Source organism: Protopterus annectens, chromosome 8.part0 (assembly GCF_019279795.1).
Source record: "Protopterus annectens isolate FY-2018-M chromosome 8.part0, PAN1.0, whole genome shotgun sequence".
Classification (NCBI taxonomy): domain Eukaryota; kingdom Metazoa; phylum Chordata; order Ceratodontiformes; family Protopteridae; genus Protopterus; species Protopterus annectens.
In genome coordinates, this window is record NC_056741.1 from 775,881,813 (window position 1) to 775,908,219 (window position 26,407).

The window sequence follows — 26,407 nt, forward strand, 5'->3', positions numbered from 1 at the left end:
ATCAATTATGACAGGTATCATTGCTTCGAGTGCTGTTTGATCAATCCTGATATGGTGTGCGTGGATGCAGCTGTGTCTGGCAGCTAGTACAGATGTCATTATTATTCTGTCTAAACATAGTTAATATCAATTATGGCAGATATCGTAGCTTCGAGTGCTGTTTGGTTAAGCCTGACATGGTCTGTGTGGATGCAGCTGTGTCTGGCAGCTGTTGTATGTTGCTGTTTTCATCTCTGGCAAACTGTGGATTGCAGCTTTTGATCAAGGTTTACTGATGCTTGTGTATTAGGAAGAGACATTTGGTGTTTTAGCCTGGATCCAGGGGAAGGGGTTGCATAAATTTGTGACTTGGGATATTTTGGCAGAGAGTAGTTTGTTTATGCATCTGCTGAGTGAGAGCTGGGAAGGCTGGAAGAATGTGTTATCTCTTGTTGTGGCGGCTTGTTGGGAGTTTTTTTTTTTTTTTATCTGTTTGCTCTCTGTTCTTTTCCTGGCTGCTGCCTCGCTGAAAGGGAGGGAATTTAGGCTTGAAGCTGCAGTGAAGTGGAGCTTTGCTTCAGGTGCATTGGGAGCCTCTGTTATGCAGTACACAGACTCACTAACAGAAACAGACCCTCCCAGGCTGCTATGGTAATGGAGACAGAGTGATGATAATGCTTAACGGCTCTGAGGAGCCTCCAAGATAATTCTCAGCAATGAAGTTTTTGGTTTTAAAAAAAAAAAAAAAATATATATATATATATATATATATATATGTATAACAAAAGGGCTGTTTTAAACCACATGTACACATAGTGATGGTCTCCCAATACTTCATTTAGCTCATTAAGTTGATTCTTGATAAAAATAAATAAATAAATAATAAGTGCAATTTTATATTTTAAATGTGTTTTGGTCCAAACACATTAAGGACTTGCATAAGAGTGGAAGTCTAAGTTATTGTGAAAGACTAAGAGCACTTGATCTTGTGCAGAACCCTTTGCAGTGGTCTGGGAGGTAAGCTTGCTCAGGTGTGTGGGGCATATCAGGATAGCTGATTCTAGTAGTGTTTAGGGTTGCTGGGAAGTGCTAGAGAGTCATCAGATTTCCTTTATGGAAATATCTGTGGGAATGGAAGGTGTGTTCAGTAGTTCACTGGCAGAGTGGCCACTGCATGAAACAGGTTGGTAAAATGGAACAGGACAAATATTGGTTTGGATATTTTAAGAACAGTCTGGAAATACACCACATGAACTAGTGAATGGTATTCTGGCAAAACTGGATGGGCATTGTTTATTGTCCGTGCTTGAAGTACTGATATGTGTGTATGTAAGGATGGAACTATACTTATAACAAATAAGAAACTAGAAGGGTCTCATAATTTAAAGTCTATGGACTGTATAAACATGCTTGGAAGGAGCTAATAATAAGAATAAGCATCACAGCTTGTGGTCTCTCAAATAACTAAGCAACAGCCAAAAAAAAACCACACACAGTAGTTATGTAATGTATGATTTTAGTAAATCTAGACATAAATATATAATCGTCATATAAGATGAAGCAGTCTGCTGAATTTAGATATTAAAGACAATATTTAATAACATGGGCTTGTGTATAACAACACTACTGTCTTAACTTGTCATAAATGACATACACTACATTGAACATCAAAGGGAAGCATGATGATTTTCTTATAGAAGTAAATGTGCATAACAAGTTATATAACTGCTTTAACTTGAATTGTGGTTTTGTAACCCATCCTGACCATACATAATACTTAAGCTGTTACCAAGGTAACTAATGTTTTATACATGACATCAAACTGACAAAGTTCAAGGAAAACAATAGAAGCCTGAACTAAGAATGTCACAGAATGTAACAATCACATTCTGAACAAATAGTATTAAATTGATATTATACAATGACCCCCCCCCCCATTAATATTCCAAAATGTGCACGGCGATTGGTCAGCATGCACGTTGTAAATCAGACTTATACTAATGGAAAAAGGTCTGGCAGCCCAGACTTTTTCCATTAGTATAAGTTTTTTTTTTTGTTACAGCAACAGAGAACAGAAGAGCTCCGTTGCTGTAATCTCGCTATTTTAAACAGGTTTAACATAGTGAGATAGCTTAACAAAAAACAATGGAGATCTTCCTTTCTCCGTTGCTTTTTTTAAAGCTGTCTCGCTATGTTAAACTCCTTTAACATAGTGAGACAACTTTAAAAAAAGCAATGGAGAAAGGAAGATCTCCGTTGCTTTTTTTAAGCTATCTCGCTATGTTAAACTCCTTTAACATAGCGAGACACCTTTTAAAAAGCAATGGAGATCTTGCTTTCTCCATTGCTTCCACACACAGCTCTGATGTACTGCGTAAGCATACGCATGCGCAGTACATCAGAACTGCCGCAGAATACCAGACAGCTCCGGAAGGGCAGCACGGAGGCATTATACGATGCCTTTATTTAAGAGAAGTAAGTATTTTTTTTCTTAATAATGTCATTGTATAATAGCAATAACCCACTTCTGGGTGTGGGTAATGCTGGATTTACCCACGGTTGTCTTTGTTTGGCCACTCGGGCTTCGTCCTCATGACCAAACCACACCAACCGTGGGTAAATCCAGCATTACCCACACCCAGGCATGGGTTATTGCTTAAATAATCACTCAGTTTAACCTTTGCTGATTATACAAAATAGAATGTTGCCATTTAAATCTAAAAACTTTCAGTATATGCCATAAAATGGCAATTTATGAATATGGAAAGGGAACCTGTAATCATTAATCACAATAAGTGTTGTAATAATTAATCACAATAAATGAATTTGTTGTTTTTAACCTATAATTTCACTCATTTTATAATAGGAAATGACAGATATGAAAATCCTTATGTGTAGGAAATGGGGGGGGAAGAGGGATGCACTGTTAATTAAAATGCACTAACTTTCATCAATGTTCACATAAAACAAATGTGATGCTTTAAGTAACTCAGCAACAAACAAAGTGATTACTTAAATGCTGGCAAACAGTGAAATATAACTTCTGATATATCCAATAAAATACATTGTATTATAAACATTAAGTATAAATATTATTACCATCAATATATATTAAGTAATAAGTTTTGAAAGACTTCATCAATAAGGGTGAATATGTTAAATAACTGTGTGTTATAATCTTTTACTGAGGTTTTATATATGATACATCCTACTTTACTATGATTTAATTGCTTGTCATCTATCTTTCATGTAAATATTAATTGCTTATACAATAAGTAGACATATATTGTATCATAATTCTGTCTAATCTATGCTAGTACTATATCTGTTCAAAATAATATAAATATTGCTTATTCCTGTTATATATATTCTCCATATGATAATTCAATTTATGGAGCTCAGATGTTCTGGATTGTCAAGATGTGAGTGATAATCTGATGGACTTAGGTTTATCCGTCAGATTAGGAATGATTTTCATTCCATGGCTAGTGTGAATCTTAGTTTTGTTAACATTTATTAATTTAAATTTATTATTTCACAAAAACATTTTTAGTATGCCTAACCAAAACATTACTTTATTGGTAAACACTGAAAGTATAAAACTGATAATTTCCTTTAAAAGCTCAGACATATACTTTATAGTTATCAGAGGAAAATGTTTAATAATCACAATAAAACAAAAAATACATAGTCTAAATAACCTAAGATAGATTTAACTTTATTATCTTTAAATACCAATGGCTTAAACAATCCTAGCAAGAGTTCAAATCTACTGAAATATTTAAAACTGAACAAAGCACAAATTGTCTTCCTTCAAGAAACTCATTTCAATCTCACACCATATTTTATCAACTCCACACATTAATACAGTGTGGAGATATCCACCCAAATCCAGGCCCAATCAATATTCATACATCCAGTGCCAGCCAAGCTAACCAAATGTTTCCCCACACCCATACATCTACCTCTAGGCTAGCTAATCCCACATCTCAACACGCACACTTCACCTAATGACAATAAATATTCACAGCATTTGCAATAAAACTACTCCATTCCATGCCTGGCTAGCTGCCCATACCCCAAACATTCTTGCAGTAACAGAAACATGGCTGAAACCACACATTACTGACACTGAATTTCTCGCTCAAGGATATAATATAATTCGTTCAGACAGACTTCATAAAAAGGGAGGTGGTGTAGCATTAATATATCAAAACTCACCATAAATAACCTATGCAAAATCTGTCCCCACTTTTGGTAACATTGAGCTACTACTCACATCCTTTCACATAAATAGGAACAAACAAATATGCATAGCAGTAATTTATATTCCCCTAGGCCACAATATCCCTGTACTAGAAAACTTTTTATCTTGGCGAAATCAGAATATACTGCATGAAACTATAATACTAGGAGACACCAATATTAATTGGTTAAACTTAGACTCCCCCTCTCCAGTAAGCAGCATAAATCTTCACATTTTTATCCAACTCATCACTATTCCCACTCATGGTCTAACAACAGACTCTGAATCAACTCTAGACTGGATACTTGTAATACATCCCGAAAACTACACCAACTCAGGAACCCTACCAAACAAGTGACCACCTTCCAGCATATACCTATAGAACTCACCAACATGCAGTCAAAATTCACTCATATAAAATCTCCAGGAACCTTGTCCACTTTGACCAGGATAAATTTATAAATATCTTAAACTCCCAAAACTGGAACCCACTAAAAATACTCCCCTTAGATTAAGCCATTGACTATTTCAACAAACTCTTTTTAAATACTTTCAATAGCCTAGCTCTTATGCATACTAAATGAACCAAAATTAGCCATGCCCCCTGGTTAACAAAACTAACCAAACAATGTCTCTTAGAAACAAAGCATGGAAAATATGGTTGAGAGACAGAACACAACAAAATGAACTCCAATACAAACAACTCCGCAACAAATCAAAAAGCTAGTAATACAAGAGAAAAAAGATTATTTCTCTGCGAAACTATCCACCATGTATAACAATCCCAAACAATTTTGGAAGTCTGTCTCTTCTCTATTTAATCCAGGCACCATCCAAAACCCATCCCCTGTACCAGAAAAAAGCCCTCAAGAAATCTCCCAAGCTTTTAATACCCACTTCATCTCTACCATCCAAAAGCTACTCAAAGACTGCCTATCCAGCTCAAACATACACTTCCCACCTCCAACAGAACACACCCCCACTACACAATCAGGCAACTCCTTCACTATTCAACCTGTACCCACCTCTCTGATTTTGAAATTCCTAAAACAACTCAAATCTTGCTTACTGTCTGCAGATAATCTTCCCCCAGAATATTTGCAAATAGCAGCTAGCTCAATAGGATATCCAGTTACCATTCTCATAAATCATTCTCTCTCTGAAAGTTACGTTCCTCTCCTATGGAAAAAATCCATCATTATCCCACTACACAAAAGGGGTAACTCCCATGATCTTTCCAACTACCGCTCTATCTCTATACTCTTCACTCTATCTAAAATCTTGAAAAAATGTGTTCGCTCACAACTACTTAAACACCTCTCAAATAATGCTCTTCTATCTCCTACCCAACATGGTTTCTGGCCAGGGCATAGCACCATTACTGCCCTATTATCTTTTACCGACTCTGTCAACAAAGCCTTGGATGCAGGCCATCCTACCGCAGTAATCTTACTAGACCTATGTAAGGCTTTCAACACAGTGTCACATGCTAAGCTAGTAAACCAACTATCAACGCTAGGTTGCTCCTACAGAACAGGGAACAATCAGTAAAATGGTTAAATGCACAATCTAATTACCAACCTAACAATATAGGAGTACCACAAGGATCCATTTTAGGTCCACTACTAGTCAATATCCTCATCAATGACCTGCACAAAGCCCCCCCAATCCAGAATATCATCCAATACGCTGATGATTCAACACTGATATCCACCTCTAAAAATTTCTCAGACCTCCTCACAGTTACACAACAGGCCTTTACTTTTATTGAATCATGGCTTATTGATGCACAACTTATGCTAAACCCCCAAAAAGCTAAATTTTTACTTTTTTCAACAAAACCACCCAAAATTGACTTTAAAATCCTGGATAAAGACAGCACAGAAATTGAACTAGTGAAAACAGCCAAATTACTAGGTATAACAATAGATGATAAACTCACAAACGAACTACACATCCTAACTGCAATAAAGAAAACCCATTTCAAACTAGGTAAACTATACCACCACAAACTCTACCTGGATAAATATACCAAAATAAAACTAGCCAATAACCTACTTATCCCCTCCCTTCTATATGGTAGTGCCATTTTTACTAACCTGCACACAACCCTTTTTAATAAATTACAATCCTGTTACAACAAAATAGCCAAATTCACCTCCAAGAAATCACACTGTTCTCATCATTGCCATGCCATCACTGAGCTAAGATGGCTAGAGTGTTCCCACCATATACAATGCACCCAACTAACCTTATCCCACAAACTAATTTCTAAATTTCTAAACCAAATGACTGCCCTTCCCTTAACTCAATCCTACAAACATACACCTCCATTAGAACACTAAGATCCACCTGCAAACGGATGCTTACTGTAACTAAACCCAACAAAAGAGCAGGACAATGTCTGCTCTCCCATGCCATAGCTAAACTATGGAATAACCTTCCATCTGAAATAACCCAAATTGACCACCCAAAAACTTTTATAGTAGCCCTAAAAACACCTTATCTAGACAATGTATCCTGCACCTGCCTCAAAAGCAAACCACCTTAAACAGTATACTTTCACAAATACTAAAATGACAAAACATTTGCAAAACCCAGACTTCACATTTACTAGTGCATTATAACTATACAGGATACTGGAATCTCACCAAAGGAGGTAATGATGTAACATTACTAACAATTGTAAGACTCTTGTTTTTTTTTTCTCCCTATCATATCTTCTGTGTGTGTATATATTCTGTGTTTTTTTCTCCCTGTTATATCATTAATATTGTTACATTGTATTTTAAATATTGTCTTTCTTTGTATTTTGCTTGTGGAGCTTTTCTCCCTGGGCCTCCACTGAAAATGGGTCTCTGACCCAGTGGACTTTCCCGGTCAAAAAATGTTAATAAATAAATAAATAATAAATAAAACCAATGACAATTACAAATGGAATCATAAGGAATATATGATATTGGCAAAAGACAAAAGGGGTAACAATTTTATGGAAAACAAATGTGATTAACCCAGAAATCAGTTATAAGTATGAAGATAAAGAAGGCCTTATGGCATTAGTAATGATTAAATATAATAACAGAATATGGACTCTAGCCAATCTATACTGGTCCCCAGGCATTGGAGCAGGAACTGTTAAAAACACTTGGATTTCATTTCCAATAATTATAAAGGCAACTTAATATTAAGAGGAGATTTTAACTGCATATTTGATATTTCTGAAAGTACAAATAAAAGACTGCTGTGTATATCTGCTGTATCAAAAGCTTTAAACAAGTGGGTAGAATCATTTCCTCTTGTAGATACTTTCAAATTTAAAGAAGATACATCTTAGTTGTTTTCTCATCAAGATCACAGATTTGGTACCCAAACTATAATAGATAAAATATTTGCTGCCCATGACTTACACTCTAAAATCATTAATTTCTCAATCACTCCCTGCCCCTTTTCAGACCACAATTCATTGATACTAAAACTCCAAAATGGGTACAAACCATTAATCTTTAACTCCAGAATTCCAGCACATGTAACTAAAATTAAAGAGTTCAAATCCTGGTTGTTATCTGAATTACAGTTCTTCTTAGATATTAACTATACCACAGAGATAAATAAAATAGTGATATGGGACTCATTAAAAGGTTACATATATGGTAAAATTCTAACTTGGTATAAAAAAAATCAGAGAATGGGATTCTGAATTATTAGATCTGCAATCCAAACTTTTGTCAGTAAAAGCTGAAAAAAATCAAAATCATTTGGAGATGAAAAAGAAAGTAGAAGTATTAAACTCTAAATGCAATGAAATTCTAACACATAAAACTAGTTTAGCTTTAGAAAAACTAAAAATTAATACATTGGCTACTTCTCCCAAATATCTACATAATTTATCCACAAGAATCAAAATACAATCAAAAGTTAATAACATTAAAAGTATCTTCCATGAAAAGAAAGGGAAAAATGTCTCGGATATAGGTGACATTCTTGACACCTATAGAAATCACTATATGGAACATTTCCAAAAAGAAAATATACATATTGATCAATTAAATCTAGATGAAAAATGTTCTAATATAAAAAAATACCAGAAAAATTAAAACTAGATCTGCAAGCACCCATATCCTACAAAGAAATTACAGATACAATAAAAGAGGGTAAAATAATAAAGCTCCAGGTATAGATGGCATAAGTATGGAAATATATAAACTTTTTCCTTCAAAGATACTATTCCTCTTCCATAAAACCCTATTAGAAATTCAGTCACAAGCTTTAATACCACACTCTTGGAGATATTCCTTAATCACACCAATCCTAATCGAAAACAAATCCCCAAACCTCTGTACTTCATATAGACCTATATCATTATTAAATAATGACTATAAGATATTTATGACATTATTAACTAACAGAATGAAAATACCACTATCCAAAACAATAAATAATGATCAAACTGGATTTATATATCATAGACACACACATGACAATATTAAAAGGATAATTTCTCTTATAGATTATGTTAACAAAGAAAATAAAGAAACACTCATAATTGACTTAGATATAGAAAAAGCCTTTGATTCCCTAAATTGGGACTATTTATTCAAAATGCTAATGCTATTTGAATTTCCTGCATCCTTTGTTCATCTCCTAAAGAATATATATATACAAATAATTTAGCGTATGTCATGTTAGGTCCTTTTACCTCTGAATCTATACATTTAACAAAAGGCACTAAACAATGATGTCCCATGTCACCGATTCTATTTGCTCTGGCTATTGAAATATTGGCAGATTCAATTTGTAACAATATAAAAATCAAAGGAATAGATGTTTATGAACAATACCATTCTAAAGTAATGCTGTTTGCTGATGACATACTACTAACATTATCTAATACAAAAGAGACATTAGAAAAATTAGATATATTAATTGACAAATTTCACATGACTTCAGGACTCCACTTCAATAAATCAAAATCAAAATCATTTTTTTTATTTTTAAATAAAAAAAAAGAACTACAGACTAAGGGGGATCACATCATAGGGAAACAAGAATCTACCTTAAAATATATAGCAAGTGAGTTATGCAAGGATAATAATGAATTAGTCTCAAAAAAACTACAATAATATCATCAATACAATTACAATCTCTGTGGAAAAATGGAATAAAATAATATTGACATTTGAAGATAGACTACAGTTAATAAGAATGCTTTTACTGCCCAAGATCCTATATATAGCCTTGGCAATACAACTGTTACCAGAAAGAAATATACTTAAAGAAATAAAGTCATGCTTAATAAAATTGTTATGGTTTCCCAAAAGAAACAGAATAGCTTTAATACATCATATCAGACCATGGAAACAGGGAGGATTTAACTTTCCTGATATAGAAACATATATCAGAGCATCAATATCTAAAACAATCTCAGATACTAACTGTAATATAATAAATGAATTTGATTTACAAAAAAAAAAAATCAAAGAGCAGATAAAAACAATTTGCCATGGCATATATTATGTATTAGTATGCAATGTAACATAACTAAACCCACTAAAACTCATATGATTAATTATTACATTGACTCATTTCAGAAAATTATTAATGCAAATATAGATTTAAAAATCTGGTTTGATCTTTTAACGCCATTTATAGTCAAAAAGAACTTTCCACATAAATTATATAGAGAAATTATGAATTCCTGGGTACAGAAAGGATTTGTTTGTTGGCTCCAATGTATCAAAGAACTAAACATTTTAGATATGCAAGCAATAAAAACAACATACAAAATTCCACAACAGGACTAGCTAACTTTACAGAGTATTTTGTCATATTCGCAAGATTTTAGTAGAATAATTAACAATTCTTCATTTAAAGAAATACCTGAATTTACAAAATACATATATGAAATCATATATAATGACTTTGACATGGGATACAGTATTTCAAAATCTTACAAAATATTGATAAACATTAAAACAACACCCAAAACCTCATATTGGAAACATATAACAAAAGGACAGTTAACTGAAGATATTAAAACAGATATCTTATTATAGATAAAATATACATCCTTTACATAATACTGGAACGTTTTTAATTGGAAATGCTTGCACAGAGCATTCTTAACCTCAGACAGAATCAATAAAATTAGTTCTTCCATAAAACGAATATGTTAGAGATGTGAGCAAGTACACAATGCAGATTGGAACCACATTTTCTTTGATTGTGTTAATATTAAGCCATTTTGGAATGGTATTAATAACTTTCTACAAGCTTTATTTAATTAATCATTTTATTTAACTAAAAGTCTTGTGTTATTAAATGTGAATGAAGGTCCTCATTTGAATAGGTTAAACATGTATCTAGTATGTACTATACTTGCAATTTCAAGGAAGTGTATGACAAGAAGATGGAATGCAAACACAATAGCAACATTGGAAGACTTCTACAGACTAATGAAGACCACAGCATTATTGGTAATTAAAATTAAACAACTAAGAATTTATCCAAAGCCATTTATCAACAACCCTTGGGGAAAAGTCATATTGTTGATTGACACTATACAATAATTGATCAGACACTCTGATAATGGATTGGACATACTTATAAAGTAACTGTATACATTAAGATCTGTTATAGTGTCAGGCTAATGGAAACAGTGTACATAATTATTTAAGATGTTATGTATAAATACTATGGAATTCATTCAAATGTATTTGAAAAATAAAAAACATTTTGAGAAAAAAAAATCTTATCTGCAACTGAAAAGAAATATTTTCATATCAAGAAAGAAGCACTTAGCTTGATTTTTAGAATGAATAAATTCTGTCAATATATCTAGTGTCAAAATGCAAGATGGTTTTCTATACTATCATTAATAATACTTGGTGAACATGTCAAGTTTACTTACAATGACAGGAGCCAGAAAAATGAGAAGGACTAAAATAATATTGCTCTGACATTACTTGTATCACCAGATGTGGCATTAGTTAGCTCCAGTCTTACCCTTTATGGCATGCACCCATCACACAGGGAGTACCAGATCAACAAGTCAAAATTTCACATCTCCCTCATGGAGTGTGTGAGATAACAAAATACTGCTTTTTCTCTTCCCACCCTAGACTCCGTCCCCCCCAACCCCCCTACCAGTAACTGATCTCAGGTTGTCTGGGTTACAAACAAGGCTCCATCTATGCCATAAGCTTGGATGCAGATTCAGAATTTTCTAAAGTCATGGTAATCCTTATGGATTCTGTAAAATTCTGTTATCTGAGATTTCAGATAATGTTAACAACAGGAATTAAACCTGCAACTAGTGTAGAGCAAGGAGGTATCTGATCTCAGCTCAGGGTCTTAGGGGACGTAATCGGTATGGTAGAAGAGGTGCTGAGAGTTACTGCAAATAACATTTAGCAAAAACAGGAACATTATGTAGAAACATAGTTTTTCTTTGTCTAGAGGTGAAGATTTCTTCTTCGTTTATTTTCTCTTCTCAGTGTTTGATGGGGGGAGCCACCTACACTTTAGCCCAGGGAGCCACTTTGCTCCTCCCTTTGCAAGAAATCATAGTATATGTAGATGTTTTGACTCAGGCACACTTAAAGGATATTGCAGCTAAAGCTAATGTGGCAGCACATGTAACAAGAGCCAACCCGGAAGTGTCACAAATTTCAAGCTTCACAGTGGAAGGCTAGCCAGCAAATGAAAATGAGTCTGAACATGTTAAAAAAAAAGATTCAAACTTTTTTTTGGAAGAAATGGGTTGGGAATTGTGTTCTGTGGTGAACTCAAATAATTGTTCCATGGAGGCAGTAAAGGTTATTTTGGAAGAACTCTATACAGATCACTATGATATTATTAAAGTGAAAACAATAGCTAGGAAAATGGTTTGGTGGCCAAAAATAGGAAAGAGCTTGAAAATATGCATAAAGTGTTTGTTCCATATCAGACAGAAAATAAGATGCTTGGAAATTTCTGTTTGAATGTTGAACAAATTGACTTTGCAAGACAATTTATAATGTATTCCTCACTGTGGTTGAGTTTTACCCAGAATGGATAGAATTATGTATGCTTATGTCTCCAACTGCCATTACTCTGTTAAGATGACTTATTTCTCAAGATTTACCAGAACAGATTGTCAACAACATTGGAATGCAGTTTATTTTTTAAAAAAAAGGTTGTTCTTTAAGCAAAATATATTAAAAAATTCATTAGTGCACCAAGACATCAAGCAATTAATAGTTCACTTAAAAATGCATGCAAACCTTCAAGACAGATCTGAAGAAACACTCAAGACTACATTGGTAAGTGAGGATGACCTGCTGATTTTCTGCTACAATGCAAAACAGCTCTGATGTTTTCTACATGTAGACACCTCCAGTGTTATTCATGAAGAGGCACATCAGAATGTTATTAGGCTTGTTAAAACCAAGCCAGAGGGGGCTTTTCAGAAGAAACGGTGTTTCCAAAGGTCTGGCATAAGATACCAATGTGAAAGTTGGAAGTGGATTCCAGGAAATATCATGAATAGAACAGGCCCAGATTCATATAGACTTCAAAGACATGATTCGAGAGTTTCTTTCAGGAGAGATTCTAATTGGTTGAGATGTAGGCCAGAAGTGGCTGAAGACACTGGCATTGCTGATTAAGTGGATTTTGATTCTGAATTATGGATCAGTGACTGTGCTGTTATGCCAAATGTGGTGAATATGTAAGTTTCCAGACCTGACCTTCCTCCAACTCAACAAAAGCAGTTGCCTTGCAGACTAGTGAGTGTGATGTGGTAGAAAGTGAAACCCTGAGAAAACTTACAGGGGGTTAGAAATCCACCTCAGCGCCTAATTTTGTAAAATGATGAGTAAATGGCAACCACTGTGACCCTACAGAAGAATAAGAGTGACTATGTAACCACTACTGAGTATGTTACCTATCAATGGACAGTAATGCGGGGACACTGAAATGCCCCTTTACTCCAGTAAGTCGGTTTAATTTAAACAAGGGGAAAAGTGGTGTATCAAGGTGTGCAAGTATGCTTTGTAACACTAAGTTTGCATATCATATCATATATAAAGGGAACCATACACGTGTATTGTGATCAATCAATACTCAACTTAGCCTTAGTAATAATGTGGCTTCAAACTGAACTACTGGTCCTTGTGAAAGAGTTTTCAAAGCATTTACCAACAATTACCACTGAATAGAAACTTCATCTGCTTTTAGGGGGAGCTATTCCTTGTAATATTACTTTCACACCATTATGTGACAGTTTTGCATTTTGACTGGTGGAAATGCATTCTCATTTCATTGTAATTATGCATGTAATGCTCATGGTCTATGCAGTGCAATAATCTGTGGGATGCTATCAGATGTATGACATAATCTTTGTTTTATTGTTGATTTTGTTTAAAAATACTCACAAGTCTATGACTGCAATTTATCAAAGTTCTTTGGTAAATATCAAGTGCTTTACTAGGGCTGCTATCTGCTGACGTATAACACAATGTCATCTGTATAAACTAGGACTTTAGAATGAAAGTTAAGATTTTTTAAAGTTTCTATAATTACCAGGAAAAATAAGGGGCCAAGCAAAGAAGATGATGAAGCCCTCTGTGTGATGGAATAAAACCTGGAAATGTAGCAGCAGTCTTTGTGCAACATTACCTGTTTGATAAGATTTGAACAAGTGCAATGCATCCTGTCCTAGTCCAAGTAGTGACAGTGAGCTTGTAATGTTACTATAAGTCACCATATCAAATGGCTTTGGCGTATCTATAAACAGGCTATACCATGTATCAGATCTGTCAAAGGGTCAGTAGAGCCATTCTGATAATACACAGTTAATTTATTAATGTTGGCACTAAAGAATAAATTAAATTTCTTGACTCACAGCTTCTGGTTCTCTGGAGGTTGCCCTGAAAGAAAATGTTGCTTGATGGCTATAAATGCACAATCTCTGGCATAAGATAAAGCAAGTATGAGGCTTCAGAATGAGTTATGTTTGATACCATGTAGCAGCTGTTACATACAAGTTCTCAGTTAAGGATGAGGTACAAATTTGGGACTGCACATTAGTGACACAAAACCAAATCACATAATTCACATACTGGTCCTCTGAACAGCACTATGGCACAAAACACTTAAAGAAGCATGGCCCTATATTACAGTGCTGGAGGAAACAACAGAAGTGTTCAGGGGAACAGTGGAGGGAGATATACTGCCATAAATTATGAATGATTCAGTAGTGGTGGTGCTACCAAAAGGAAGGCTAGTTTGAAGAGTCCTGATAACTGTAGTCCCATATCAGTAATAGATTCAGATGCTGATGCATTCCTCACAGCATTGGAAGTAACACTACGGAGAATAATACCACAGATGATAGGGTGACTCGGGTGGGGATTGTGAAGGCTGATCTTTGGTGGATAATTGTGGAACACTGGTGAGTTGTATCGACTGTACAGAAAAGACAGAAAGTAGACAGCAAGGAAAGTTGGTGTGGTGGGGGCTTTGGACATTAAGAAAGCTTTTGATTTTGTGAACTGTGTTAAAGTTTTATAAGGTAGATAGTACTAAATTAGGGTAGAAATATACTGAGGCTGAGGATATTAAATGACTAGGCAGGATGTGAGGGTGAATGGGGAACACTGTCAAGTAGGGTGGCAGTGGGAAGTAGTTGATTAAAAGGTGCCCACTGCCACCATTGCTGTTTATGTTAGTTATAACATTTCTGCCAGGAGGGTAAGAAGGATTCAAAAAAGCGTTATCTTTGGTGTAGTTTCACCTCATATGTGGACAATTAATGATGCTGCAGATTGGGTGTGGGGATAACACCACCAGATGGTACTAGATATGTCTGGAGAGCTTTGAAAGGAGTTTGGACTGGAGTGTCATGAAAAGCTGGTCGAGCTGATGATAACAAAGGTAAATATAGAAATATCAGTTAAGTCAGCATTCATGCAGTTAGGACAAACATCATATTATTAAAAAAAAATGAAGTGCTACTTTGTAGTGAGCTGGATGTGAATAGATATACTGAATAGTCCTCCAGCTATGTACTACTATTCATTGTGTCAGCCTGGCTGTAGTGGAAACAAAGAAACATCTCAATGGACCATAAATATTTATTGCACACACTTCCTTATGTTTTCATTTTCTTCTATATTGTCTTGTGATCAATACAAATTTATACAGAAATGTTATCTTGTATATCATTTAGAACTATCTTTTAGTTGTTTCCAATAGAAACTCTTAAATGTTATTTTTTACTGTAAATATATTTCTGTGTAATTTTTAATTTGTCATACATAAACAATACGCTAAGGTAAATGTGCATTTCATAATTATGTTTGGTTATTTTAGTCAATATTAGCATGTATATGTGTATGCGCCCATAAAATTACCATCTGTCTTTAATTTTGCAGAGTACATTGCTGGGAGATTTGGTCAGGAAGACACAATAGGATATGCTGCATTTTCATTGGATGAAACATATGCAGAAAATTTTACAATATCGCTGTTTGTTCGCACACGAAAGCCTTCTGGCTTAATCCTAGTTCTGAAAAATGTGACTTCCCATTACATAAGAATTTGGTTAGATGATGGCAGATTGAAACTACAAATTGAAGACCTACCTGTCATGTCAACTGAACATTATCTTGATGATGGATACTCTCATTTCATTATGGTAAAGACTGAACAAGGCAAAATAGACTTCCTTCTTTCAGACCAGAAGTTGGGTTCAATTTATTTTCATCCATTAAGTGTTCAAAAAGAAGATATGCTTTTCATTGGAGGGCTACCAGATCAACATGGCACACGTATATATGGAGGAAACTTTAAAGGATGTGTGCAGGATTTAAGGTTAAACTCCAAAGAATTAGAATTTTACCCTTCTATCACGGCTTTAAACTCTCTGAGTGCAAAGGTTCTGGAAAACATGACCAAGGGATGTCCTGGAGATGACTTCTGCAAGGTAGGGAGAAATTGTGATTATATACTGCTTTGTTATATCAGCTTGAAATCAGAAGAAAGCAATGTACTCATCTGGTCTGCTTTTTATGTACAGTTAGCATTTTAATTTTCCTCGGCCTCTGTTTTTCCCCTCAATCCTCCTCTGATTTTCAAATATCCTCTTGAATACTTTTGTTGATACTCTCCTCACCAGCCTTTGCAGTCGTCTATTTGATGAGATCACAACCGCTGCCATGTAAAATATTTTCACATATCAATAGAGCAGATGTTCCATACATACAGCAGGAAAATTATCTGTTGTTTCAAGAGTCTATCCTCTTGAGGATGTGCCAACATTCTGTGGGCTGCCATAGTGTCCCTCTTGTTTTGCTTTCAGTGATCCAGACTAGAAGTAATCAACAACCCCAATATTTTCCTGTTTTGTTTCAATAATATCAGTTCCATTCTCACAACCTTATAACTTACACCAAGGTTGTTGAGGCCTGTCTAGTCCTTTGCATGCCTTTTCACTGATCCTCAGTTGCCTTCTTTTTGTCCACTTGTTCAGCTTTTTCAAATCCTTTCCTAGAATTTTCTCCCATTTTCTAACACATTCATTTGTGCCAGCAGAAAAAAAAAACTGCTATTGTTTTCTGTTGCCTTACATATGTCTGAAATGAACAAAGTGAAGCGAGCTGACACCCAGGAAAGACTTTGCAGTATTTCACTAGTCATTTCCCTGATTCATGACATTGCCCCTCTTATCACTACACTCTGTGCAATACAATTTAACTCTAGCTACACTTTACCCTTTGTCATCCCCACTCGGATCTGTTTCCCTCCCCCTCATTCCTGCATGACATTAAGATGAATTGTTCCTGTAATAGTTACGCTTTCCCCATTTTCAGTAATATCCCTCCCCTGCGTACCCAACCTGGCTAGCTCTCCTTTAATTCTTTCTGCACACTGTGGCTTAGATGCAAGTAATTCAAACATTCAGCATTCATATCAGCAAACATTTTTCATAGATCTAACTACTGGTGTAATTTTTCAGAACTTCAGAATCAGCTTTGTTCGATGACCAGGTTAATTTTTCTGGAACCAAGAATACAGTACCACTGCACCATTTATAAGTAGTAATCTGGCTATAAATCAAAGGGAAGACATGTTTAGGGGACTTATCTTCAAATGATTGTAGGTTATTTTATGCCTTAACATATGAGCTACCTGCATTAGTGTTCCACGTCCCTTGACAGATGGGCTCCTGTACAAAGACTGTTTCTCAATCCGTCTGCCTCTCATACATAAATCCTGTAGATTTTACTCTTGGCCCTGCCTCTCTGACTTTCTCATATTAATAATACAAGCACTATCCATACTCTCCTTCACCTGCATTTGATATCAGTGACATTCCTCTGCATATATCTTGCATAGCTAGCCTTCCAAATGCACTTTTAGCATTTTATCCACTACCAGGGGATATATTCCTTCTTCTCTCTACTTGACTCCCCTATGCTTAGCCCTCTTTGAATATAATTAAAGAATGTCGACCATGTTGTTATACAGCTTGCTGCATAATTGTTTCATGGTGCTAATCAGAATTGGAATGTTATCAGAGAAGCAATATTTATACTGCATTAGGGAATACAGTACTGTACAGGTCTATGCAAACCTCTTCAAACATTCCACTTTTTCAGACTGTCCTGTTGGTTGAACACTGTGATGTAGTCCGTAAGTCAAGTCAGTTTTTGATTGGGTCTTACTCAATGAAATGCATTTTTTTAATAAAACCATACATAGATCATAAGGGTATAGCTACATACTCTTATATTTCTATCAATCCACTTTGTGTGATCTGTATCTTAGGATATATGGCACAAGAAAATGTTTTTTAAATGTTGCCTTTAAAAATGAGTGTCACAAAAAGAAATGCTGAGTGATGGATTCATACAAATATCATCTATAATGTTTAGTATAATGTTTGTGAAAAAAATATTCCCAGTCTTTTGGTGATCAGTGAACTATTAATTGCTAACTCACTAGCTTGGATAGCAACTAACAGATGAGTAGTGTTCTTTAACATATTAATGTACATTTATCTTTTTAGCTAGATAGTGTTGCAGTGTCGCTAATGTTCCTTTCTAAAGGATACCCATGCAGAGCACAGCTGTGAGGATAAAGACATGCATTAAATACAATACACAGCACATGTAAACCCAAAGCAGTTTTACTAGAAGACATATTATATCACCAGAGAAAACAAGTGCAAATCCACTAAGACATAACAGAGCTACATAGCTATAGATATGGTTTTTAATAATCATCAGAATACCATCCCTACTCTTAACATCATGGATTCCCAAGAAACTGCTGTACCAACAGAGTCAGTACAACAGCATCCTGGGATTTTCATGGGACAAAGCCTATTTTCTGCTCACATTTGCAGAAGATAAATAAATGTTGCCCTCAGTCAGCTAAGACTTGCATTCAAGTACTCCTTGGACTCCTTTCAGCCATGACTCAGTAAACAAGGGCAAGGGCAATACAGTCCATATAAACAATGTATGCCATGACTCAGTAAACAAGGGCAAGGGCAATACAGTCCATATAAACAATGTGTGCCATGACGCAGTAAACAAGGGCAAGGGCAATACAGTCCATATAACCAATGTGTGCCATGACTCAGTAAACAAGGGCAAGGGCAATACAGTCCATATAAACAATGTGCAGCATGATTTGGGCAGGTAGGAGAAAAGTGGAGTGTCTTGAGAAAACCCACAACTGCTAACTACCAACATTTCTTAAATACAAAGAAGCCAAACTTTCTCTGTAGAAAGGATCTAAACCCTTTCTTAAATAGAGAGTTGGTCATGGTAAGATGTGGAGAGCTAAGTTAAACTTTCTATTAGATGATAATTAGATGAAGATAAAATGTTTGCCACTTTGTAAAGCTTAGGTAGCATATCTAGGGTCAACAGCTGTAAATGCTAACTATTTGTTATGAAAAGTAACCAAAGAAAAAGCTGGTAATAGCTGTCCAGTGCTCATCATACAGGAGACATTTAGGAATGTTGAGCTCTATTCAAGTACTCCTTGGACTCCTTTCAGCCATGACTCAGTAAACAAGGGCAAGGGCAATACAGTCCATATAAACAATGTGTGCCATGACTCAGTAAACAAGGACAAGGGCAAATACAGTCCATATAAACAATGTGTGCCATGACGCAGTAAACAGGGCAGTAAACAGATAGTTGTTGGGAAGAGAGAGCAACTATACCCAGTAGGAAGAACAGCACCGGGGTTATTAAAAACAAACCTTGCTATCTAGAAGCTATCTGCTTTTCATGTTAATAATGTCTTTATTTTCTGGAAATGTAATAACAATGGAGCACATATGAAAAGACCAAAACAAAGGTGTGAAACCCCAATGAAAACAAAAATGGTTCCTCTGTAGTGGGCAAGGCCATCATGGATATCTGTGACCCAGAAATTGAAGATTCTACCACTATTGTTGCATACTGGTCATTCAAGGGAACAATGAGCCTCTGTCTCTCTCATACATGTATGCACATACATGAAACACATCTCTCAACCTGTTAGCACAAGAAATCTGGTTAAACCCTATAATAATGGAGGGAGAAAGGCCCCAAAATTGAGATAATTTTAAATATTGCTCTTATAAACTTAGAACATTGCTAGAATAACATGATTTGTGTTAGCATACATTTTTTGAAGGATACGATGTCTGAAATTCAACTGTATGTCATAATTTAATGACTTCAACCCTCAGTGATTTACCAGAAGAACACAATTTTTATAAGAAGCAGACCAAAAATATGAGGCAAAAATCTGGACAGGCTTCAAAAATCAGGACAGTTGAGAGGTATGACATGAAAACATGCACACACACATATGCACACACACACACACACACACACACACACACACACACACACACACACACACACACACACACACACACACACATACCCACAGACACAAACACACATGCATACATACACACACGCACACACTCTCACATGGAAATACATAAACACACATTCATCAACACATGCAGATACACTCAGTCACACATCTGCAACCGTGTAGCTTTACACGTAAGCATCCTTACAGATACTGATTCCAAAATCAACAACATATATCCCATCCTAAAACAATCTTACTTAGACACATTTTGCCTTTTTTCCCTTTTCATGTTCACAAATATACAAGATACCAGTTCTTCTGAAATCTTCTTAATTTGTGTTTACTTCAATAAATAAATAAATAAAGAATCACAATTATAATCATGTGGAAGTTCAAAAACACCATTCATTTTATTACTTTCATCTTCAGTGTTATGACCTCATCAAAAAATCATTTGTAGGTATCTGGCATGGTAATTTCCAGCCCATTTTGCATTATAGTAGGTGGGATTATTAAATACTGCCTTTTGAGTAATTTGTCTAATAGAGAGCAGAAAGTATTCCATTACATTGAAAACAACTTTATAATACACAATAGCCTAAAAGTAGTTATTACAATTTATTGATTTGCTCAAAGTAGTCCTTACATTTTTTGGTTTGGTGAAATATAGACTCAAGAGGACATTGATGAAGTATGTCAGTGACTGAGAAATTGAACATCTGAGCATCAACTGAGTAAATTAATAACAGATTGAACTATTTTGAATTGATTGACAATAATGTAATAGTTCAGTTCAAGCCATCTGATTATTATTTTTTTTTAATGTAAGACAGAAGAAAGCCTGCTTGGGATGTTTACTGAACATCTAGCCTATTGTCTTTTGGGCCTATTCCATTTCTAAAGGTTGCATTTGCTGCAGGTTGTTAAGAACAATACAGGCATAAAGAACTTGGATAATAAACAGGAGCATGTATACACAATATGAGAAGGATGTGGGAAGTGATTGCTTTATATAATAATTTAAGGTATTGATTTGTTTCCAGGACTACTCAGTCAATATGTTAGTCAAAACTTTACTGCTGTCCATTATAACTCAAAATATCTCAATAGTTATACCATTGCTAGATATTGTAATGAAGTTTGAAGACATATTGGTGTCTAAACTGTTACCAGTTAAATACCAACAAATTGCATAGCTTTTGTTTTCTTAGAGTGTAAAGCAGGGTGAAGTTGATTAATGTGTACCTTATTGAAGTAAAGGAGTTCTAGAGTTGAGACAGTTGTAGCACATAAAAATAGGGTCATGTTGTCTGCATATTGGATTATGTACAGTGAAGTACACTGGCATAAACATAGTTTTAATGAAGATGTTGGAAAGAAGAGGTCCAAGGACTGATCCTTGTAAGACACTTTATTACTTTATTTTGCTTTTGCGTCATCTTAAAAGTACTCAATTGTATTTATTACTGCTTGGTGTAACTATCATTCTAAGCCTTTTGGTTTAAGCACTTGGGCTTCAGACCAGTTGTTTTACATTAAGAAGGTTTGTGGTCTGCACTGTTGTGGCAGGACAGGTAGCTTACATCCTCCTAAGTTGGAAACTGCTGATTGAACTAATACGCTGTTATTCTAAAAGCGTATTAGTTCTGGTTGAAGTACTTGGGCTTCAGACCAGTCATCTTACATTAAGAATGTTTGTGGTCTGCACTCTTGTGGGAGGAAAGGCTGGACTCTGCCCTTCTGAGCTGGGAATTTCTGGTTAGAGGCTGATAGTGCCTGCATATTTGAACTGTTTCTTACTGAAATTGGTGTGCCTTGTTTGCTGTCACATAAACTAGATTCAGGTCTGCTGAATCTAGCTTTGTTTGTATAACTTGAGTACTAATCCAGGCCTTCTTTTTGGAGAAGGTTCCTCTGCACCTCAGTGGCAGGAGTGTGCAGTTAGAACTTGTCTGATTGAAGACTACAAGAACAGGGCTCAGTTTTGAGATTTTTTTACTGGTTAATTGGGTAATTTGTTTAAAAGCCTTTTCTGATTGCTTGTAGTCATCTAAAGCTGTTTTAAGTGCATTTTTTACTGTCTGTAGTTGTTTAAAGCTGTGTTAAGTGTATTTTTTACTGTTTTTGCCTTATCTTTATAAAAAAAATGTTTTCCTTGTTTCCCACCTTTCTAAGCTAGTATAGTCCAGTTTTCAGGCTAGTGCTGAATTCAGAACTGTGTTAGAAGTTTCTGAGTTGCCCATACCTTACTTGGATAGAAGGAGGTTTCTCTGTTCACCTGTGAGAGAGGGAGCTTTGAGCAGCCATCTGTCCCCCAATCAAGTGACTAAGCAGCTCACCCTACTATTCAGGCATGACCAAAGGGCAATTTCAGGTATACTCTCCAGTCAAGCTGGTAAACCTGGGTATCCTGAGGCAATGTTACAACTGCCTCATGTACACAGACAACCCTCTCCTCCAACCACAAAACATTAACATATGCGAGAAATGCAATTATATAGCTAAATTGGAGGCTAGACTCTCTCCACCCAAGACTGGAACAGGCAGTCATGAGGAGAAGGTGAACACCTGCACCAGAACCTCCAGCCTCACATAGACATACTAAACCAGCACTGGCAGAAAATACACATAAATACACAAAGTCATACTTGGAGGCTCTAAATATAAACCTGCAAAAGCATCAGAGACCTCCAAAGCATACAGCCAAAAAACCTGCGCCTCCCGTCACAAACCAGACAACACATAAAACACAAAATCAGTGTGCCGCGCAATCACAGCCCTTAAGGCGAAATAACATACATAACACACTAGTAATAGGCAACTCTATAGTCAGGCACACTGATGTCCCACTCACTAGGTTGGACAAGGAGAAGGATACTGTTAGCTGCCTGTCGCTAGCCAAAATCTGCCACATAACACAAGCACTCAGGTCATTCCAGAACAAGTACAAATATGACTCTGTCATTATTCATGTTGGTGTGAATGACCTGAGATGTACTTCCCTGGACTACATGAAAAGAGACATGGAAGAGCTCTCTGATCATGTAGCCCAGGCAAGTATGACCCTGACCCTGAGTAGCATCCTGCCCTCACCAAGAATGATACCACAGTATAAAGAAAAAATGATCAATTTCAACAATTGGCTAAGCTTCTGGTGTCATTCAAAGGGGATCCAGTGTCTGTCAGCCTAGGACGACATGCTCAACAAGCCTCATTGCTTCGCAAGAGACGGCTTGCACCTATCATCCCTAGGCTTTTGAATACTGGCCAAGGCTCTTGCTGCCCCCATTGTGCCTTTTTTAGGCAAGGTTCAAAAGTCAAACCAACCTCCGTAAACAGCACAAATAAAAAAATGAGGGTTATGCTACTCAACGCCAGGAGTTTAAATCTCAAAATTCATGTGCTCAAAGCACTCCTCAGTATGGAGAACATCAACATCTGTGCAGTAACTGAAACCTGGTTCAAGGCTCCACAGAGCTCCCCAGCACTACCGGGCTACAACTCATACCACACATTTCGGCCACAGAACATGGACCAAAACATAACAGGAGGGAGGTGTATCCATATTCATCAAGGATACCTACACCTCCAGATGAGTAGTGCAGCATGATACCTCTGAGATCATCCATGTGCAACTAAAATCGGGCAAATCTGCAATGCAAATTGTGGCCTGCTACAGATCACCCTCCATGACCCAGAACCACCACTCCGCCTTTCTGGAGACACTGGAAAACATGAAGGTCCTACTGAACACCCTGATACTGGGCAATTTCAATTACCCTACCGTTAACTGGGAAATCTACTCAAGTACAAACTCCCAGGTCCAGCGCTTCCTGGAATTTATCAACTCAAATGCCCTGGATCAGCTGGTAAACTCCACTACCAGAGGTGAAAACATATTGGAACTGGTCATCACCAACATGGGCGACAGGTGTTCTGCACCGGAGGTCAACCCATCACTGGTTAGATCAGACCATAAACTAATCACTCTGAATGTCCATGCCACACCACCACCCCCAACCAAGGAAACCACAGTGAAAAACTTCTCTATAGCAAACTTCACCTTACTTAAGACAGAGGTGGTAAGTTTCACAGCCCCCATGCTAAAGGATAACAGTGTCCAAGATGCAGGAACCTTTACAAATGCACTCTATGTGCACCTACAAGGATGCATGGATCATGCCATCCCTAGCAAAACCAAGACTCACTCCTCTAAGAGAAGTAAACCAGTCTGGTGGACCCCTGCCATAAACAGGCTATACAACAGAAGGAGGAAACTAGTTCAGAAAAAAAGCAAATCCCAAGAAGGAAAGACATCCCTGATCAGTATCAGTAAGAAACTAAGGTCCCTCATAAAATCATCCAAGGCTAACTTCGAAAGAAAAATAGCAAAGGATTCAAAAGATAACCACAAAGCCTTCTTTAGCTATGTCAAGAATCTAAGTGGCAACTCACAGATATGCTCTGAGCTAGTGCAAAATAGCACAAAATATACTGAACCTACTGATATTGCCAACATCCTGGCAGATAGATTCAGTGCAAACGTCACCCCCCTCTCACCCCCAAAAGGGCCCGCAACAATACCGGAAAAGTGTAGTGTCCCAGAAATCACAGACACACAGATGAAAACAGCCCTTTCAAAACCCAAAAGCACAGCATCAATGGAGCCAGATGGTGTCCCAGGCTGCATCTTGCACGAACTACAGAACAAACTAACCCCCCACCTAAACACACTGTTCAACCTCAGCCTTTCCACAGGCTACGTGCCCATAGAATGGTTCACAACAACGGTTATTCCACTCCACAAAGGAGGGCCCACAACTGACCCTGATAACTATCGCCTCATAAGCCTGACTAGCCTGATCTGCAAGGCTATGGAGCGCATCATCATGGAACTCATTAGCAAAAACATTGGGAACCTCCAAACACTTGACCCGAACCAGTTCAGCTTTGTTAAGGGCAGATCATGCCTACTAAACCTGGTTGACTTCTTCGAGATAGTCACCAAGGCCGAAGGTGGTTCACACAGCCTACCTTGACCTCACCAAGGATTTTGACACCATTCCCCACTCAGGAATTATAGAAAAACTCACCAGCCTGAGCATAAATCCCTACATCACAAGATGGGTTGCCAACTGGCTTACAGACAGAACTCACACGGTAAGAATAGCGGGCTCCAGGTCCGACTCTAAACCTGTCACAAGTGGTGCTCCACAAGGCTCGGTCCGGGGACCCCTACTGTTCAACATATACTTCTCAGAAGCAGAGGCAAATACAGGAGGACAATGGCTAACCAAGTTTGCCGATGACTGCAAACTGGGAGCCAAAATTGACTCTCCAGCTGACATGGACATTCTCCAAAAGAGGCTTACTGAGACGGACACCTGGTGTCAAAGTCATGGTCTCAAGCTAAATGCCAAAAAATGCATAGTCATCCCGTTTGGGAAAAACAAAACACCCATGAATTACCACATAGGTGGCAGCCCCCTTAATACAGAAGAGGTAATAAGAGATCTGGGGACCCAGGTAGACAGTAATCTCTCCTTTGACAATCATATTGCCAAATTAGTTAGGAAATCCTTCTATGTAGCCCATCTAATTACTAAAGGGTTCGCATCTAGAAATAAAAAGGTTATAGTGCCCCTCTACAGGTCATTCATCAGACCCATCATAGAGTAAAATGCCCCATTTGGGATGTACCTCAAAAGACACTTCCAACAGCTGAAAAGACCACAAAAGTACCTCACCAAGAGGATTAATGGTCTCAGACATATGTCCTATGCAGCCCGAATGGAAAAACTCCCGTTGTACTCAGTGGCATATCGCTTACTCAGAGGTGATCTCTGCCTGACTTACAAAACCATGTCCATCTCAGAATTGATGGACATGCTCCACCTAAAGAAATCCAAGTCACTGCGAGCCACTTGCTCTAGTGAGCTAAACCTCACCACAACAATAAATAGAACATGCTGGAGGGATAGATTCCTGTCACAGAGACTCCCCATGCTTTGGAACAAAATTCCTAACTACATTAGGTAGACACCCTCACTAACGCTCTTCAACGGAAGCCTTGACGAGTGGATGGGTAACAGAAAGTACACCCCTGGGATCACTTCACTGGCTCTTCTTGACAGAGGCTCAGTTAATTAATCAATGGGACGGCGAAAGCTGACACACTCTGGCTAGTCTTATAAATGCCCTCGGGTAGATAGCCTAGTACCTACCTATGAACCTATGAACCTATAAACACACACAGGTACCTGTTATTCCTCAGACTAACTAAATAACAAGGAATGTTTTGGTTTTGAGACT

At 36.8% G+C, this 26,407-nt stretch overlaps 1 protein-coding gene across 1 annotated transcript in view; it reads left to right on the forward strand.

The window, feature by feature from the left end:
- Positions 1-26,407, forward strand: part of CRB1 (crumbs cell polarity complex component 1) — an 856,806-nt gene that overhangs the window by 505,196 nt on the left and 325,203 nt on the right. The window contains exon 7 of the mRNA XM_044080246.1: positions 15,640-16,190. Coding sequence (XP_043936181.1) covers positions 15,640-16,190 — 551 coding nt within the window. The remainder of the gene's footprint in view (positions 1-15,639; positions 16,191-26,407) is intronic.